This window comes from Sminthopsis crassicaudata, chromosome 5, assembly GCF_048593235.1.
Source record: "Sminthopsis crassicaudata isolate SCR6 chromosome 5, ASM4859323v1, whole genome shotgun sequence".
Lineage (NCBI taxonomy): Eukaryota > Metazoa > Chordata > Mammalia > Dasyuromorphia > Dasyuridae > Sminthopsis > Sminthopsis crassicaudata.
This window is the reverse complement of record NC_133621.1, coordinates 124,222,392-124,237,803: the sequence shown is the minus strand read 5'-3', so window position 1 is coordinate 124,237,803 and position 15,412 is coordinate 124,222,392. Positions and strand designations below refer to the sequence as shown.

Here is a 15,412-nt window from a genome sequence, read left to right as displayed (position 1 = left end):
CCTTTTTTGCATTCCTTTCTTTATCTGCTCCCTCCCTCCCTATCTCCTTTACTTTCTATCTTTCTCTTTCTTCCTTTCTATCTTCCTTTCCCTCTCTCTTATCCCTTCCCACAATAGAGGTCTTATTCCTGAGTGTTTCAGATGAAACTATATTAAAGTTTCGCAAAACACAAATTACTTCTTTCTTTTTAAAGTAAACAGAAAAATGTTTTAAAAAATAAACATCAAGATGTTTTCTGAATTTGTTATGTCTTTCTGAAATGTACCCGCGCGTGCATACACCCACAGAGTTATTTTCCTGTCCCATCCCTCTTTGACTTTTTTTGAACGAATAAGTTGCTCCAAATACCTCTAAATGTTGTATGGGTCTAGATAAAAGATAAGGAATCAGTAAAGCAATTTAATGCGAAATAGACTTCTCTCCCTCTTCAATTGTAGAGGACACCTCAACAGTCTGTTTGCCAGCTGTAATTTAGTCTTTTCTGCCCCCTGGTGGCAATTTTGTGCTATTGCAGTTTTAAAATACTATCATTTTAGAGTATTTCTTTGATGAATTGTCTTTATGGGCAAACTATACATATATATATATATATATATATATATATATATATATATATGTATATTTTGGTCATATATACTAACAATCAGTTGAAAAATACTTAAACAAAAATATTCCACCCTTAATTTGGTAGAAATGATCAGAGTTCTAAGTTCTATAATTCTTGCCCTGATTTCTTTGCATTTTTTCATTTTACTTCTTTTTTGTTGTTATGTCAAAATTTTGTGAGAAAAGCAAGTGATGATATGCCATTTGATTACCTTTAAAGGGGAAAGGAAGAAACAGGGTTTTTTTAATTAAATTTGTTAATGACCAAAGTAGCCAGAATATTATGATGATGGGTTCCATGTGCGTGTAGTAATTAATAGAAGATAAAATTCCAAGAAAGAACAAATACCACTTTCCAGATAAATATATTTATTAACAGGAGACATATGAAGTTCTTTCTCATATGGAATTTCTGTTAAATAGACATCCCTACTAAAGTACTATCAAGGAAAAAAAAAAACTGGGCTGCTTGTAAACATTGACCATCACATTGACAAAATAGATAAAATTATCCTAGAAAACCAAACTGATTGACAAAAAAAATTCTAAGGTAACACGGTTACCAAGATCATCGAGGGGTAGAATTATCAGTTAGTGAGCAAGATTATACAGTGATCAATTCTGATGAACATGACTCTTGTCAACAATGAGGTGATTTAGACCAGTTCCAATTGTTTTGTGATGAAGAAAGCCATCTGCACCCAGAGAGAGGACAGTGGGAAACTGAATGTGGACTACAACATAGTATTTACTCTTTTTCTTGTTGTTTGCTTGCATTTTGTTTTCTTTCTCATTTTTTTTTCTCTTTTTGATCTGATTTTTCTTATGCAGCATGATATTTGTGGAAATATGTATAGAGGAATTGCATATGTTTAACATATATTGGATCAATTGCTGACTAGGAGAGGGAAAAAAAGGGAAGAAAAAATTAGAACACGGATTTTTTTGTAGGGGTGAATATCAAAAAATATTTACATATATACTTTGAAAATAAAAGGCTATATTTTTTTAAAAATTATTAGTAAAGTAAGACAGCTTTTAGATCTATAGAACTGGTGCAGAGCTCTCACTTACCCACACTGAAATTTCTGGTGACCTAGTTGCAGGAAAAGAACTTAAACATAGAATCAATAATTGTTTTTAAAAGAAATACAGACAGCTAATGGCTTTCCCAGGGTGTTATACACACTGCAGTCGCCTTCATTTAACTTTTTTAAAGATATCTTTTATTTGCAATACAATACACTTACGCCCTCAAAATAAATGATGTTTTAGATGCCATTGTAATCATTGAAATAAAAAGTATATTTATTATAGCAGCACCTGTCCTATATAATGCACACACTATTTCTGAGTTTCAGAAAATCTGTTTAGAAATCCATTCACTGCTGTCCCTTATACCTACTAATTTGGGCTGTGCTAATTCTAAGAGGAAAAGGAGTTAAAATAAGCATCCAGGCTTTATTTTGAAATTAGCATTTTCTTCCTTTTTGCAGCAAGATCCAAACTATTTTTATGGCTAGTTGCAAAATACTTGGTTCCCTTTTTTCTCCTTCAAAAGCCTACAATAAAATAACCAATGTCAGTAAGTATCAGGCTGTGTCTTTTCTGGAAAGATAAGCTTTACCTGCTCTTGTCTCCAACCAAATGAGGAAACTGAGGCCCAAAGAGATAAGGTTAATAATTAACCAGGCTAGGACTTGAAACTAATCCCCTGATCCATCATACTTTCTGCCTACACTGTCCAGCCATTTTTCAAGTATGTCCAACTCTTCATGACCCTTTGGGGGTTTTCTTGGCAAAGGAATTAGAAGGGTTTGTTATTTCTCTCTCCAGTTCATTATACAGATGAGGAAACTGTGGCAAACAAGGTGAAATTACTTTTGCAAGGTCTTTTAGTGAACTTCTGAGGTCAGATTTCTCAAAATTGTAATTTATTATCATAGTTTATATGATGCTTTTTGAGATTGGTTAAAATTGGTTAAAAATCTTTTTAAGTGCCTACTACGTGCAGATAAGGTATAAAGGATGCAAAGATAATAATGTAACTATCCCTAGCTTCAAGGAAACATTCTACTGGAGGAAACAAAATGGACACAAATTTTAAAATCCACATATATGAAATATAAAATAATAACAAAATAATTCCAAGAGAGAGATCATAGGAAATTCTGCATTGGATGTATCTTCTGAATGGTGCTTTGAAGACAGCAGGGGACTTTACAAGGTATCTCAAGGAAGAAGTGTACTTCATATATCGGGTTAAGCATAGGCCAGAAGATTTGATCTTTGCCAAGGAAATATCTAGTAATCCTCTTTTACTGTAGCAGAAAGTGTTTGAAGGGGATTCATATGAAATGAGACTAGAAAGGTACTTGGGATCCAGATGGTGAAGGGCTTCAAATGATTTCACTAGACTATGAGTTTGTTAGAGAGAAGGGACTATCTTTTTTGCATCTCTTTGTATCCCTATAATTCAGTGCTAGGCACTTAATAAATGTTTTTCAACTAATTAACCAACATGAGGATTGTGTATTTTATCCTAGAAGAAATAGGGAGGGAAGAGAACTGACACTAGGGAGAAGAGGTTAAATCAGAAGGCCTTAGAAGCAATGAGATAAATAATCCCCCTGAGATCATGTCACCATGGAAATACAATCAGTTCACACATGAAAAATTCAGTAAAACACAATTGGATTTTTTTGAGTTTCAAATGCTAAATTACTATGGATATCATCCAAGTTATTTCATACAAGAAGCCTTATGCCATGAAAAAACATCTCTCTCTCAAATAACCAATTGTGTTTAATGACATTAAAGAAATACACCAGATTTTTTGTATCATATAAGGAGAACTAATGAGAAAATTGTGGGAGAAATTTCCTTAAGATTCTGTGGAAAGTTCTGAAGAATTTTCTAGATTATAATGTTGACAGATCAAAGGCTGCACGATTTGTCAATTATTGTCTATCCTTTTATCTGCACTTCAAGGGTTTGCTCCTCAAAAGAGTTGATATTGTTCCCTGATTCCATTGCTACAAAGAACTGGTATGTGCTACCAAAACAACATGGCACCTTCTCTGAAACTTGTATTAGAGAATCACTTAAAATACTAAAAGGTTAAGTGATGTCCAACACCACAAAATCAACATGAATCAGAGATTTTAATGAGGGAAAGGAAAGGGGGAACCCCATTTCTCAGCATATAGATAGTAAAATAATCCCATGAGGCACAGTGTTCCCTGTAAATGAATTTACAGACCCAAAAACCTAGATTGATAAATAAAAGGTTTATTGTAAGAATTTAGTAAAGTTGTTAGAAAGACGCCAGGGCCGAAGGTGGCCGCTGGGTGGGCAAGAACCCCTACATGGCTGGGAGGGCTCCTTCGAAGAGGGAGTTCCAGCTTGGCCCTTTTTATACTTCGAAGATGGTGGGCGGTACCCCTAAGTTCTCTTGGGCTTTTCAGTTAACTCAGATCAGGTGAGGGTTGGGGGAAGCTGAGCTGATAGTGGGGCTGGGCCCGGATATTCAAAGGGTGCCTTTGATCAGCATTTGTGAATCAAGGTCAGCCATGGGTTGGGCTATTAGAAAGGAATCTTAAAGGAACCTCAACCCTCATCAATTTGATCCCATATTTTCTGACTTTATGGCTGGATCTCCAATCTCCGTGGCACCCTGCCTCTCAATCCTCAAGACCTATCAAATATAGCATTTGAGCCTAACGTTACCCAGCATGGCTGTATATATTTAAATTTATTATGATGATCCACTGTAACTTCTTTATAACACTTAGCTGATAGAAAGTACAAGAAGGCAACTATAACATGAATCCACAGTAAATAGGGATCAAGGAAATAATTATTTAATTTCATTCCTTTCTTACAACTGATAAGAATAGGAAAAAGACAGAGAAGATATGAAGCTATTGGGTGAAAAGATATCTTCCCAAAAAAGTATAATTATTATCTCTAATTTGAAAAAAACACCTCAATACATGACTAAAAATTCTATTTTTTTCTATTTAAAGGGTAATTTATGTTTCTATTAAGTTGAGTAGAGTTAAGTATTTCTTCATTTAAGGCCCTAGGGACCCTAAATGGTCCATGGATTAAGTCTTAAATAAAAATAACCTGTAACTTCTTCCAGGAGCTTTTGAAGGAATTTAAAATTAGACTAACTCATAAGATTAAGAATCTGAAGGACAGCAAGAAAAATGGAATATATAATACTGCTAGACTTAGCACAAAATTTTAAGATCACAGAATATAAGGAACAAACTATGAGAAACTAAATTTATAAAATAAGTTTTGCCAAGGACAGAAAAAAGATGATCATTAAAAATCAAGCAGTTATGGTGCAATATGTATAAATTTTGAAAGCTGTCAAATACATACATATTAGTAGTTAAAAATCTATATTCTAAGATATCTCTTCATTTGAAATTGAAGGAAATTGTATTTTTCATCCTAAGAATATATTTTTACTTGAGAAAAATACAAATGGCATCTTCAGTAAATAGTTAATTTGGTGAGCAAAAGCACCATGGCATAACTAAAAAGGTAGCTCTATCTACTAGCCTTCCCCTGAGCAGGCTCCTTCCTATCTTATCAATCAGTGGATCAATCAATCAGGACACATTTATGGAATGCCTACTATGTGTCAGGCAGTGTGCTATGCACTCTTAGCCAGATCTCAACTTAACTTTTGTCATTACCCAAATTCATCATAATAACATAGATTTAGAGCTTAAATTGAGCATAGAATATGCTTAATCCTAAGGTTCAAAGAGTTAAATGACATACAAAAAGGCAAATTCCCACAACTAGCAGAGAGATAAAATCTGAACCCAAGACCTGTAGCTCCATATCCAGTGTTCTTTTCATCAAATGATGGTGTTTCCTAAGGAAATCCAAAGCCCAGTAGAAATTTTACTAGGCACTCCACATCTCCAACTATTAATTTGTTAACAGATGAGATATGTAAAATGGATATCATATTCTGATCCTTTTTCAATAGTTTTCACCCATCCCCACAGATTTTCTAAAGTTGTCCTAAAACACAGTATCATTGCCTCATAACCAACCACCTTGGGCATGGCTATTACCTTTTTGTTAAAAATGTCCATTTGAATTTCATAACCTACTCAATTTAGAAAAGGGAATTATGGAAATTTTTATAAGATCTATACTGTAACTTTCAGCACAAAAAATACAGAATACCAATTGCAGTTTTTTTTAATCATCTAGATAAAGTAATAATTGAAGAATTACTACTGTCCTTTTCATATTTGTCCTATTTTCTAATTAAAGATATCTCTAAAGTTTAAAGGAATATTTTGAATGGTTGGAATATAAATGTTAATATTCATAACTGAATTTTTATGGTCATTAATTAAAGTCACAAATGTTCTATGATGAAGCCAAGAGCTAGTAATAGATCAACAGAAACCTGACACAATGTAGAAAGTTTAAGTCACTCTCTGGCCTTAAATGAGTCACTAAATCAGGAAGCTAGATTAGATCACGAATTCTTAAACTCTTTCCACTCATGACCCTTTTCACCTGAGAAACTTTTATACAACCCTGGGTATTTAGATAGGTAAAATAAGCATAAAAGTCAACATTCACTAATAATAACTCACAAAGAACTTTATTTAGAAACAATTCTTTGGCATACATAAAATTTTATCATTTACTAAAGACAAAAACAAATTTGCATACTAATAATATAGATGTACTTACTTATTTTTACATAAAGGATTAAATCATGGTGGAATATTTGATATCTTTTACTGTTGCCAAATTTCTTGTAACCCCCACATTCAGTTATATGACCCCATATAGGGTCACAACCTATAGTTTAAGAAGCTTTGGATTAGATGGTTTTTGAAAGGTCTTCATAGCTCTCCTATAGAATAAATGGGGGTAAGAATAGAGAAAATATCTAAGATGAGAAGGTTCCTTTTAATTCAAAAATTCTATGCATGTGGAATATTGGGCAAATAGCCAAAAGTAAATTTTATATTACAATGCTTTTGATATTTCAAAGACAAGTTTGTATCAGATTTTTAAAATTATATATATTTTTGTCTTTCTTAGATATGGTGACATGGTACCAAAGACCATTGCTGGAAAGATTTTTGGTTCCATCTGCTCCTTGAGTGGTGTCTTAGTTATTGCTCTGCCTGTTCCTGTGATTGTCTCCAACTTCAGTCGAATCTACCACCAAAATCAACGAGCTGATAAACGGAGGGCACAAAAGGTATATAAATAAATACAAGTTCCCTTCATGCATATACAATTATGTCATACAATGTTCATGTGAAGGAACTACAGTAGCTTAACTTGGAAAAGACAAATAGGGAAGGCACAAACACAATCCTAAAATATTTGAAAGTCTGTCACATGAAAAAAGGAATCAATACATCAATAAATAAGCATTTATTATGCAAGTATTATATGCCAAAGCACTGTGGTAGGCAAGAGGGATAGAAAGATTTAAAAAGAATCACCTCCTTCCTTTAAGTAACTTGCAGTCCATCAGAGATGACATGAATAATTATGTACAGAATATAATATAAACTATAAAACATTCTATTTGACTCAAGAGAGAAAAACTAGAATTAATAGATAGAAGTTACAAGGATGCAAAATACAATAAAGTATAAAGAAAAACTTCCTAAAAGTTATAAATCATAAAAAATTGAACATATTGCTTGTGTGAAATAATGAATTTCCAAAACTGGAGATATTCAAAGAATATCCAGATGACCACTTAAGGATATAGTAAAAATGATTCATGATCAGACAGTCAGTTAGCTTGGATGAATTGAAAGTTCACTTCTTACTCCAGAATTCTATTATCACTGTCTCCAGCTTTGTACTAAGGTCTTAAACATACTTTAAACAGTGATTTAATTTTCTAAGTATGATATGTGGTGATTTCAAAAACAGTTCTTGATCATATTTCATCAAAATGAAAAAGCTAGACATAACAGTCAGTGTTTAGCTTTGTACCCTCAAAATTGCAATCTCCTTTTATTTATCAGGATCTAACTTGTCTATTAAATGCAGATGCTTCTTAACTCCCATCAACAATGGATAATTCCTGTTTGCTTTATAGCATTATTACTTGAAGCAAACCATTTTCCCCTCCTTGAGCAATGTTAATAGCCTACAGGAAAGTATGGAAAGATGCCCAATTATTGTGCCATGACTAATACAGAGAGGAGGGAAGCTATGGAGCGAAAAGAACCATATTTTGTATAAAGATAACAATCCTTATATATTGTTTGCAAATTGCACAAGGCAATAACTGAAAAGCTAAATATACTTATGGCACAAGAATAAGATGATACACAATTTAATTCTCTCCTGTCCCTAAATCAATGGGCTACTTCTGGAAATCCAGCATTGCTGAAATAGTCTGGGAGAGTAAGAATGAAAGATCAGTTTAAAAAACATCTATGCCAGTCTTCTTGACTGTCAGAAAGTCTAGAAACAGAAATGTTATCATCACCCTAAAGATATTGATCCAGAATCAATTTATAACATTTTTCCTACTTTTCATGGTTTATTAATGAAATATGCTTTCTCTCCTGCATGGAATAAGGGTGTAAGACCTATATTTCCTTTCCCTTCATCCTGCCCTGGTATGCCTAGGAAACCTTAGCCTCATTTATGGGAATCAGTAGAGAAAAACTTACATAGAGCCTTTTATCAAACAGAACAGAACATAAGTGCAATAAATATATCTCAGTGGGGAAAAACATTAATATGTTTGTAATGTTTCTTTTTAATGATTAAAGGGGAAATAATTTTTCCATGGCTCCCAGTTGTTATAGATTATGAACAGGACTGCTAACTCCATTTAACATTTCATATCAAGGTAATCATCTTCTTATGATGAATCAGAGAGAATAAATAAATTGTGAGTATCATATTCTTCATAAAGATATATATATATACATATATATAAATTTACATATAAAAATAAAGCTAGGGGCAGCAAGGTGGCGCAGTGGTTAGAGCACCAGCCTTGAATTCAGGAGGACCCGAGTTCAAATCTGGTCTCAGACACTTAACACTTCCTAGCTGTGTGACCCTGGGCAAGTCACTTAACCCCAGCCTCAGGAAAAAAATAAAGCCATATCTGCCATTTTGACAAATAGTAAATTTCACAAAAGATCACCAAGTTAAATAGCACAATATGTGTTATAATAGAAAGAGCACTGAGTTTTGAGTCAGAAGAACTGGGCTCAAATCTCATCTCTAATGCTTACTATCCAAGTAACTTTGCCACCAACTCTCTGGGTCTTTGTTTCCTCAACTGTAAAATTAGGAGTTAGGATTATATTACCGCTAAGGTCCCTTCCAGATCTAAATCTTTGCTTCTGTGCTCCTGTCAACCAATCTATACCTTCAAATGACTTTTTTGTTTAAAAAAAGATAATCAATGGAAGAAAGACAAGACAACCTTGGGACACAAGCCTTTTAGTAGAAAGAATTCAGAGATCCTGGGACATTGTTCCACATGAGCAAATGCCCTAGATCATCATGAAAACACTGCTAGGGAGGCCATCCCACGGGGTTTGGGTAAGAATGAGGATTATGTTTTGTCTAGGAAAAGAAATATACCATCTGGTAACTTCATATTATAAAAGAAATTTTTTTCAAATTATTCTTATTAACTTAATGCTATATTCAATTATCTACTTATCTAAGCTAATTATCTAAATGCTGAAGGAGATACTATCAATATCTTTTAAATCTTAGTGCCCTGAGGCAAATGCCAATTGTTCTCTCCTTACATCTCTACAGAAATATTGGTTGTTGTTTTCCAATCATAGTGGCCATCTTGGAAAACTATCTGCTTATTACAGTAATATTTCCATTACTCAAAACATTTTGTGGTCAGACAAAATATATTCAAAGCCATGTCTGGGGAATGAAATGAGGGTGATTAATGTAAGAAATATCATTTAGGGTAAAAAAAAAAATAACAGATGTAACTACAAAATAAGAAAACAGATTTTCTTGCATGGCTCAACAGACTTTGAAGACGATACCAAAAATGAGTTCCAAATCTGGATCAATGGAATACATTTATGGTTTTCTAAAAAGGCTTCTTTAATTAATATAATGTCTTTATCTATAAAATAGGTATTACTGTCATTAACACTAAAATACATAAACTTTATTCAATTTGGCCAAAGACCATTCTTCTCATTTCATGAATACTGTTTTTCATCAACAAATGAGGATGAGGAAAGGGGTCACTGTCCAGCTATGAAAGAGAATTTTCCTTTAAGCTGATGATGAATCATTTTATACAATCCTCAGTTCTTGATAAATACACAAGACTGGGCAAATAAAAAGGTTTTCCATGTGTTAGAGCAAAGTTGCCATAGTAAAACTAAGCTGAATATATAAAACTTGCTCTTTGCTTAAAGATGCATAAAACCTATAAAAATTATAGTTGGATTTAGCTCCTAGCTATCCATTTCTCTTGGTTTTAGAAATTTCTCCTTAAATATAAATAAGAGCTGCCTAGTTGAATACTCTAAGGAAAGAAAATAGTAAGAAGCTGAATGTTTGTCAACTGAGACTATTCCTAAAACAATCTCCACTCCTCTAAACTCTATTATCTGCAACAAATGGAAATCAATACAGAAAAGCAAGAAACACTAGTTCCTTTGTTGTTAAATACGCAAGACTATTTTCAATGTCCTTTTCATTAAATAAGTTGAGTGTACAAAATAAATAAAACAATCAAATCCCCCAGAAGATAATTACATCAAAAAAGATCTACTCCTTACACCTTAAAAAAGAAGACTGATAAATTTAAATGTCTATCAGGTTCTGTGTTTTAGTATAACAGACTCTTAATGTCATAATTTTTGCCTACCATGACTGCTGGAAAAATCTTGTTAGTGAAAGGAAATATAATAATTTAATGTAGTATGACTAGTAAATACTCATGACCAAAAATCTGAATATTATAGTTGAAGATAGCAGGAGAGAGAATAGGATGTTACCAAGGAACTTGGTTGATTTCTTTTCAGGAAAAATCTTTAAGTCTAAATATGCATCATTTTAGGCTTTGCCTTCATTATGCCTTCATACCAAAGTGCTAGTAGCCCTCCCTAAATATCCCATAAACCTTTTTCAAGGCTGCTAATCCAGTTTTAATATCCATCTATCACCAAACTTTCATGTGTGACTCTAAAAATCTGTAGCACATGCTCACTATACCTCACTAAAACAATCTCAGTCAATGAGCTAAACAAAGTTGAGGATAACTGATAGGTCTCATGTTTATTGAGTTGGGCTATATCTACCCCAAGGATGTGAAGAATTCTCCCCAGGAGAATGGGCAGATGACAATGTTTTGTACTAACAGCTATGAAGACCTGTGGAGCAATTAGACCAATGTCATCCAGTGTATCTTAAGCCATTATCAGTCATCTTGACTTTTGTCCTCACACTGGATACTGATGACTCTAGAAGAGAGAGTGAGGTTGAGGGTTCTGCCTCACTTAAATTCAATTCAAATATAAGTCAAGACATCACTCATTATCCACTGTTTAACCTGATATCATGATGCCATTCATCATCTCAAAAAACAAAGAATGAACAACATTATGCCAAAACAATTCCTTAATGCAGGAAAACAGTCCAAACCAATAAACATTTATTAAGTAAATCAATGTACCAAGCACAATGCTAAGTTCTCAACAACTGATTGATTCAGAAAAAAATCAGAGCTAGTAATTTTAGGAGGTCTATTGAGAAAAATAATTTATTTTCAAAACAGACTTAAGAATTCAATTAATTGAATTTGATAGTCATGTATTAAGAACTTGATTCTGTGTGATGATAGATATGTAGTGATAGAAAGAAAGATAATAGAGATATAAAGGAAAACAGGATAAAGAAAGCACATTCCAAATTCTCAAAGAATTTAGGATAAAATGGAAGGAGATAGTGTAAAAATATTTATTATAGAAGGAGAATGTGACAAGGGCAGAGAAGCAGTCAAGACAAATTCCCACAAGAAATTTTCAAACCAGGTATATCATTTTTCACATAGAGTAGTTGAAAAAAAGTGTCTGAAGGAAAAAATCTTGGAAACTACCAACAAGAGCAGCAAAAAGATCAAAAAGGAATCAGAAAAGAAAGAAAGAGAAAGCACAGTCAGAGAAGTCAAAAAAAGAGTGGACTTCTGGAAGTTGAGTCAAGATGGCAGAGTAAAGCCAGGAAGCTGCTCAAGCTCTCTTGAGTTTTCTTTAAACAACCACATGAAACCAAGACTCTGAACATAGTCTGATGGAATGAAACCATTCTCCAGCTCAAGATAGGCTGAAAAAACTTCCAGAAAAGCCAGTCTCACGAAGATAAAAGGGTGTTCAGGCTAGCTCAGATAAATTCTGGGAAAGTCAGTGAGAAAGTCTTTACCACAGCAAATCAGCAACTGAGACCCTCAGTTTTAACTCAATAGAAGAGCAGATCAAATGGGGCAGTTTCTAGTCCCAAATCTGGGAAACCAGGCTGTTTCATTAAAAGAGAAGTCAAAGCTACCTTCTGTAAACAAAAGGGCCTCTATGCTCATAGCCAAGGCTCAGAGCTGCACAGGAAGTTTAGGACATTGTCCCCTTTACCCCAGAATCAGAGCTCAATCATAAAATTTTTTACAAAGAGGAAATACCAAAAGAAAAGAAAATGAGCAAAAACAGAAAAGAAACTTAATCATAGAAAATTATTATAGTGACAAGGCAGATTGAAAAACAAACTAGACAAGGACAAAATGTACACCGAAGAAATTTCAAAGAGTGATATGAATTGATCTCAAGTCCAAAGAGGCTTCTTGGAAATACTCATAAAAGACATTAAAAGACAAATAAGCAAGGAATTACATGACAGAGTCAACAGCTTGGAAAAAGAAGGGAAAAATTTGTCTAAAGAAATAACTCCTTAAAAAGGAGAATTAATCAAATGGAAAAAGAGATACAAAAGCTAACCGAAGAAAGTCACATATTAAAAACTAGAACAGGGCAAATAGAAGTTAATGACTCTGTGAGACAGCAAGAATCAGTCAAACTAAAAAGAAAGAAAAATGGAAGAAAATATGAAATTCATCATTGAAAAAACAGCTGACCTAGAAAATAGATTCAGAATAGACAATTTTAAAATTATTGGTGTACATGAAGGCCATGCCCAAAATAGCCTGGATAGCATTCTTCAAGAGATAATTAAGGAAAATTTCCCCAATATTCTAGAAATGGGGGGGAGAGGAAATACTCATTGAAAGAGTTTATCAATCAGCTTCAGAAAGAGATCCCACAAGGAAAAGCCAAAGGAACTCCAGAACTACAATTTCAAATTAAAAATACTGCAAGCTACAAGACAATAACAATTCAAATATTAAAGAATCACAGTCAGGATTACCCAGGATCTGGCAGCTTCTTCAACAAAGAATCAGAGGTACAAAAGACCTATTCCAATAAAGACCTGTAATATGATATTCTGAAAGGCAATAGACCTGGGGTTACAACCAAGAATTAACTACCCAGTGAGACTCAGCATCATCTTTCAGGGGAGGTGATGGAGCTTTAATGAAATAAGAGACTTTCAATCATTTATACTGAAAAAAAAATATATAGAAAAAATATATAGAACTAAACAGAAATTTTAATCTATAAGAACAGGACTCAAGAGAAGCATAGAAAGGTAAACAACAGAAAATATATATATTAAATTGTTTATATCCCCTGATGGGGAAATGATATCTGTAATTCTTGAGAACTGTATCTGTCCCTGGGGCATACAGAGGGGGAAATCATGTGGACTGAGGGTGTAATTCTAATGTAATTCCATCAAAGAAAAAGACATTAAGGGGAGAGAAAAGGCCTGTACTTGAAAAAGAGGAAAAAGTAAGCATAATAGGAATATTAGTTCACATGAAGAAGTACAAAAGACCAATTGCAATCCAGGGAAAGAAGCAAGGTGGGTGAGCATTGTCTGAAGCTTAATCTCATCACTTTTGGTTCTAAGAAGGAATAATTTAATCATTTAGTTGGGTAAGGAAATTTATTTAATCCTTTAAATAATTGGAGGAGAAAAAGGAAAGAAAAGGGAAAGGCTGGATAGAAGGTAAGACAGAAACACTAAGGAAAAAGGGAAGGGAAGGGGTAAGGGTTGATAGAAGATAAGATAGCTGGTAGAGTAAATTTAAAAAACACTACTAAGAGAAAGGGGGAGGGATGGTAGGAGATAAAGTAGTGAGTAGGGTGGTTAAAAGGAAACATCTTTAAGGACAGAGTGGAAAGAGAGAACTGCCTTATACAAAGGGACAAAATAGGATGAAGGGAATACAAGAACTGGTAATCCTAATTGTGAATGTGATTGGGATTAATTCTCCCATAAAATGGAAGCAAATAGCAGAGTGGATTAAAAAACAGAATCCTACAGTACATTGTTTACAAGAAACACTTCTGACAAAGAGAGACACATAGAAAAGGTAAAAGGCTAGAACAGAATGTATTATACTTCAACTGAAGTAAAAAAAAAAAAAAAAAAAGGAGGGGTAGCAATTCTGATCTCACATAAAGCAAAAGTAAAAATAGATCTTATTAAAAGAGAGATAAGGAAGGAAAGGGTATCTTTCTTGATATCTTAATAAAAGGTACCATAAACAATGAAGTAGTAAGGACACTAAATGTGTATGCACCAGTGGTAGAGCAGCCAAATTCTTAGAGAATATTTTAAGCCAGTTACATGAAGAAATAGACATCATTACTATATTAGTAGGGGAAATCAACCTTTCCCTTTCAGAATCAGACAAATCTAACCACAAAATAAACAAGAAAAAAACTAAGATTAATAGAATTCTAGAAAACTTAGATATGATAGATCCCTGTAGAAAATTTAATAAGGATAGAAAGGAATACACCTTTTTTATGGCATCTTCATGAAAATTGACCAGGTATTAGGGCATAAAAACCTCACAATCAAATGTAGAAAGGCAAGAATAATAAATACTTCTTCAATCCACAATGCAATAAAAATTATATTCAATAAAAGAGCTGGGAAAGATAAACTAAAAACCAACTGGAAATCAAATAATCTAATTCTAAAAAATGAGTGAATCAAATAAAAATTACAGAAACAATGCAAAATTTCATCCAAGAGAATGGCAATAATGAGAAAACATACCAAAACCAATGGAATGCAACCAAATAAGTTCTTAGGGGAAATTTAATATATCTAAATAGACAAATGAATAAAATAGAGAAAGAGAAGATCAATGAATTAGGCATACAACTAAAAGACCTAGAATAAAGAACAAATTAATACCCTCTAATTAAATACCAAATTAGAAATTCTGAAACTCAATGCAAAGTTAATCATAAAGTTTAAACTAAGAAGACTATTGAATTAATACATAAAACTAAGAGTTGTTTTTTTATGAAAAAACCAACAAAATAGATAAACTAGTCAATTTCATTAGAAAAAAGAAAGAAAAAACTGAATCACAACCATCAAAAATGAAAAGGGTGAACTTACCACTAATAAAAAGGAAATGAAAGCAATAATTAATAGCAATTTTGACTAATTGTATGGCAGCAAGTCTGACAATCTTACTGAAATGAATGAATATGAACAAAAATATAAATTCCCAGATTAACAAAAGAGTAAATGGGCCAGAAATAGGCCCATTTTAGAAAAAGAAATTGAAGAAGCCAATAATGAACTCCCTAAGGAAAAAATATCCAGGGCTAGGTATATTCACAGTGAATTCTACCA

General features: G+C 33.1%; 1 protein-coding gene across 2 annotated transcripts in view; it reads left to right on the top strand.

Moving 5' to 3' along the window:
- The window catches only part of KCND2 (potassium voltage-gated channel subfamily D member 2), a 599,276-nt gene that overhangs the window by 553,901 nt on the left and 29,963 nt on the right, over positions 1 to 15,412 (top strand). For both annotated transcript variants that reach the window (XM_074268169.1, XM_074268168.1), the window contains exon 4: positions 6,707 to 6,869. In XM_074268169.1, coding sequence (XP_074124270.1) covers positions 6,707 to 6,869 — 163 coding nt within the window. The remainder of the gene's footprint in view (positions 1 to 6,706; positions 6,870 to 15,412) is intronic.